The following is a 5,642-nucleotide window of genomic DNA, read 5'->3' on the forward strand; positions in this document are numbered from 1 at the left end:
AATTATTTAGAACGGAGAGATAACTCTCTTGCGATATGAGAATATGCAATTATTCACTTACTTACAGGCCACTCAAAATGAAAGAGATCCCAGCTGCGTAAATGCGTCCACCGGTTTCTTGTTTGTGCATCACCAACCTGCTTCCGTACCACGCAAGAAAAGCCCATATGGTGAAAGAGATCCCTGTGCTTCCCACGGCTAAACCTTTGGCCAACCCTTGCTTTAGCCCAAGCTTCTTGTGTCTTTCCAAGATCTCTGAGTAGCTCTTGATGATTTGAGTCTCAGCCGTGAATGAAAGAATGGTCTTGATGGAGCTTAGAGCTTGTTCCACGATTGAGTTTGCTTTGGCGTATTCATTGTAGGATTTGTTAGATAAATAAACAAGGTATTTGCCATAGATCAACCCTGGGATTAGAAGAAGAAGAAGTGATGGGAGGGCTACTAGGGTTAATCTCCATGAGAAGTATGCCGCAAACACGAGGCCTGTAATGAAAACTGATGTGTGCATCAAGAATATGGGCACCTGAGATTATAACAGCAGAATTATAACTTTCTTCAACATGAAATATATAGTATTTAAAAATAAGAAAGAAAAATGTTTAAACAACTTTTTTAATATATATATATATATACAAAAGTAATGTCACTACAGTTACTATACACTTTGCATGATGATGTAACTTATTGACGATGTCAGCATTTATTTTTAAGTTAGGTCAAGTAAATTTGCCGGATGGGTTAAAATATTGACAAGTTGTGTAACCAAGAAAAGGCATGCAAGTTTCTAGGCTTTTGCGATTTCGATAAGAAAATTTTGAAAAAGACAATAAATATAATAAAATAAAGATAAGATAAAACGAAAAGCTTATATTTTTTATTATATTTCTCTTAGTGGAATTACCTTTACTATACATTGATATAATTAATATTTTACATATACAACACATAAATTAATTATTTCAACATAAATTGTAGTTTTACATGTTTATTAACTCTTTCTAAACCGGGTATTTTCGTTGGATCAACCCTGGGATTAAGAGAAGAACAAATATTACGTTGGCCGGTGGCGTTTAATCTCTGAAAGCTTTAAAATGGATGTTCTTCCTAAATTTTCAAAAACTCTTCCTAAACGTAATTTTGTGGTGTTTTATTAATTAATACTAAATGAGCGGTATATTTTGAACTAAGACTTATCTTTTACAGTATTTTAGAATATTTTTCTTTTATGTTTTAAATCTTAAACGTCTGAATTTATATACTTAGAACAAAGCTGATTAACCATCTAAGAAATACTTTGTCAGAATTTGATACCTTTTCACTAAGAAGTTGTTGGATGAGAGAAGTGTCAGTGGAAATGGTGTGAATAATTTCAGAAATGGAAGCATCTTCTGATTCAAAGAAAGAAACTTCTTGTCGGAGAACAGCTTTAAGATATGTTCGACGAATCTTCTCAACTTGTCTCTCGCTTGTTTTGCTCCAACAATAGCCCTCTGCACCCAAATAATACATTTTAACATATTTTCTTTGAGAACTTATTTGTAGAGAACTGTCGACAAAAAAAACTTATTTATAGAGAAACTATCTTGATATTACCCATAAATGCCACTCCCAGGATAGCCAGTCCCAAGTATACAAAGTATAAGCTGCACTGTTTACAACAAACTCATTAATCTCGTGATCAGATGTTTTAAGAAAATCTGATCACACAAGGATACATATGTTGGATCATTTTGACATCGAGTAGAATCACTTGAACTGCATATCACTTTAGCGATTAAAAATTTCTTATATATTAACAAGATTATTTGGATCCATAAAAACGATGAGAAGAGTTCATTTTTCATTTTGTGATCTATACACGATGTCAAATTTAAGAATTTTTTTCATATAATAAATACAAAAAAAAAATTGATCTAGTAACAAAATCAACCGACCATTTGTCTTTTGGTTTCCCAAGCGCCCAACTATATTTATTTGTGAGCAGATCTCTTGTCACAAGTCCACCAAGGAAATCAAACTTGCACACGGTGGATTTTTTTATGAATTGAAAGATGACTAACCTTCTGAACCTCGTCCTTGAAAGTATGAGGATTGTGTTGACCGTAGCCCAAGCTATTCATGATCTTGCTTGCGAACACTAACGCCACATTCGTGGACATGCCATCTCCAATGGCTCCCACCGTACCAAGTACCATCAGAACTATATCTATCCAATCTGCGAACCGAAATATTACATGTATGTTACAACTCGATTTAGATGAAACTGGCTCGGTTTTCTCTCGAGACGCCATCTTATTTTTTTTCTTGTAATTTCTCATATAACATCGACGAGGAGAATTGTCTTATTTATAAGAAGAGTGAGGTTAGTGATGGTTAATGGACGTGCTACAGGAGCTTTTGTTTTTACTTGTTTTAACAATTAAATATCATTGCCTTTATTTGTGGGGCGTGTATATAGTTAGGTATTCTTTAATATGTCTTTCTCTTATAGTTGTTGATAATTTTATTTCATCACATGCATATTTCATTATGATATTTATGTTTAGTACATACAGTTATAATATTTGATAAATTCTTTAGAGAAATCTGACAACTTAACACTTATCTGTATTTCTATTTGTGTCCATCACTTATTTATGTTGTTTTTTGTTTAAATCACTTATTTATGTTTTGAAAACGTGTTTTGTATTTAACATTTTCTCAAATATTAGCTATACTCTACCCCCTTCTTTGTAAGACTGAAATCACAGCGAAAAACCACTAACGATATACTACTAATTATGCAGCAGACTAATGCATTTTTAATTTTCAAAAAAAAACAACGCTTTTCGAAAATGAAACTGCATAGTTCTAAACTGCTACTTTGATATTACATTGAACAAAAGAAAAACATAAAGACTCTAGGAGATTGCATTGATAAAACAACATTGATGTTGATGTTGTATCAACCTCCTCAGAAACCTTCTATTACGGAAATATCTATCCTTTTGCCATTAAAAAAACTTGGAAGTTACTATGTTAGATAAAGATTGTATTTATCTAGGATATGCATTAGACCTTAAGAGATAAATATGTATTGAGATATGATAAGCTTGACATCCGATAAGTCAGCTATCGACAGTTTGTATAAATACCTTTGTAAAGTCATGAATAAGGACGACACGTTTACTAATATTCACATGGTATCAGAGCTAAGATCTATCAAACAATGAGTGATTCTAGTGATAATTTGAAGGCTTTGGTTGGGAAGCAAGGAGATATGGTTAAAATGTCACCATACACGTTGTTCTCATCGGACAATCCAGGTTCGATGATTACATCTGTTCATCTGAAGGGGGACAATTACAATGAGTGGTCGATGGAGATGTTGAATGCACTCCGTGCCAAGAAGAAGAGTGGGTTCATTGATGGATCACTTCCGCATCCTGCAGAAGGCAATGAGAATTTGGAAGCTTGGTTGAGTGTGAACTCGATGATTGTGGGCTGGATCCGTACGTCCATAGAGCCTCGTGTCCGGTATACCATAACGTTCATCACTAATGCGCAGAAGCTCTAGGAAAACCTGAAACAGAGGTTTGCGGTAGGCAATAAAGTGAGAATTCATCAACTCATGGAACAATTAGCCTCTTGTCGACAGAATGGGGAGCCGGTTATTGATTACTTTGGTAGGTTGTCTATCAAGTGGGAGGAGATGCAGACATACAGGCCCTCACCACCATGTACGTGTTCAGCAGCAAGAATTTATGAGAAGGAGCGAGAAGATGAGAGAGTTCATCAATTTATTATGGGTCTCGATGACTCAAGATTTGGGAATGTAGTGAGTTCTATCATTGAAGCAGATGAATTACCTGATATAGGTAAGGTGTATGCAAAAGTTATAAGGGAAGAAGCTCGTTTGGAGTCTGCCAAGACGAGAGAATTGAAGTCTGATGCGGTTGGTTTTACGACACGTCGGGATACAGCGACTGCAGAAGAGCAAGTTGGTGGGGGTTCTCGACGTGATTCGCGTGACGGGTCTTCTCAGGGACATAAAGTTGAATTCCTGAGCGGCAAAAATCGGGATCGAGTGTGCTCTCATTGTGGCAAGACAGGCCATGAGAAGAACACATGTTGGCAAATAATTGGCTATCCGGAGTGGATGACTGAGAGAGGAGGAGGTCGTGGTGGTCGCGGCTTCAGCAGAGGGAGTGGTCGCGGCTTAGGCGCAGGACGTGGGAGAGGCACAACAGCTAACACAGCTCACACAACATCGCCTCATGTTTCAACCATCTCTGATCTCACTCAAGAAAAACTAAAGGCTATTACTCAGATCATTCAAAACAGACCGAGTGGTTCTGCAGATAAGTTATCTGGTAAGAACCTTGGAGAAGTAATAATTGATACAGGTGATTCGCATCATATGACTGGTGATGTCTCATTGCTGGTAAACGTGAAGGAGACGACTCCGTGTAATGTTGGCTTTGCTGATGGCAGTGTCACAAAGTCGTCGAGTATGGGAACAATGGTTTTGTCTGATCGACTATTGCTACAAGACGTTCTTTATGTGCCAGACTTAAATTGTTCATTGATTTGAGTCTCGAAGTTACTTAAGCACATGAACTGTTTTGCGTTGTTTACTGATGCGATTTGTCTTCTACAGGACCGTTCTACGAAGACTATGATTGGAGCCGGTGAGGAACATGATGGGGTGTACTATTTCAGAGATGTCAAGTCAGCTCGGGTCAACAAGACTACTAAGAATGTTGATCATCTGTTGTGGCATCGAAGACTAGGACATCCTGCGTTTTCTGTGCTTTGTGATTTACCTATGTTTTCTGGTGTTGGTAATAATGCTAGCTCTAGTCTTTGTGACGTGTGTTATAGGGCTAAGCAAACAAGAGATTCTTTTCCTGATAGTTTGAATAAAGCAGAACTTTGTTTCGGTCTAATCCATGTCGATGTTTGGGGGCCATACAGAGTGCCTTCTTCTAATGGGGTAGTATATTTTCTTACTATAGTGGATGACTTCTCTCGAGCAACTTGGACGTATCTCTTACTTGCGAAGTCGGAGTTTCGAACAGTACTGCAAAATTTCTGTGCGTATTCTGAGAGACAGTTTAACAAACCTGTAAAGATGGTGAGAAGTGATAATGGTAGTGAGTTTACGTGTTTGGGCTCGTTCTTTAACGAGAAAGGAATTATACATCAGACATCGTGTGTTGCAACTCCACAACAAAATGGACGAGTGGAGAGGAAACACAGACATATTTTGAACGTGGCGCGGGCTTTATTGTTCCAAGCGGGACTGCCAGTTCGGTTCTGGGGTGAGGCGATCTCAACAGCAACTCACTTGATTAACCTGACCCCGACAAAGATTCTTCATGGGCTTACTCCACATGAAGTGTTGTTTGGACACAAGCCATCATATGAGCATCTCCGAGTCTTTGGTGTTTCTTGTTATGTCCATCGCAACGCGAGAGACAAAGACAAGTTCGAGACTAGAAGTAGACATTGCATATTTGTTGGTTATCCTTTTGCAAAGAAAGGATGGAGAGTGTATGACATAGATAAGAATGAGTTTTTTTGTCTCAAGAGATGTAGTTTTCGAGGAGGATGTGTTTCCAATGGCTAAAGAGGGTGTAGTTCGTACGATTGAACATGAA

At 37.5% G+C, this 5,642-nt stretch overlaps 1 protein-coding gene across 1 annotated transcript; it reads right to left on the reverse strand.

Annotated features, from left to right (window-relative positions):
• Window positions 1-61: 61 nt before the first annotated feature.
• On the reverse strand, window positions 62-2,301 carry LOC106320642 (putative ABC transporter B family member 8). Its single transcript, XM_013759015.1, has 4 exons — window positions 2,061-2,301; window positions 1,594-1,648; window positions 1,312-1,490; window positions 62-523 (listed from the first exon to the last, which is right to left on the reverse strand). The coding sequence occupies exons 1-4, from the start codon at window positions 2,289-2,291 to the stop codon at window positions 62-64; spliced, it is 927 nt and encodes a 308-aa protein (XP_013614469.1). The 5' UTR covers window positions 2,292-2,301.
• Between the last annotated feature and the right edge of the window lie 3,341 nt (window positions 2,302-5,642).

This window comes from Brassica oleracea, unplaced genomic scaffold, assembly GCF_000695525.1.
Source record: "Brassica oleracea var. oleracea cultivar TO1000 unplaced genomic scaffold, BOL UnpScaffold00993, whole genome shotgun sequence".
Classification (NCBI taxonomy): Eukaryota; Viridiplantae; Streptophyta; class Magnoliopsida; order Brassicales; family Brassicaceae; genus Brassica; species Brassica oleracea.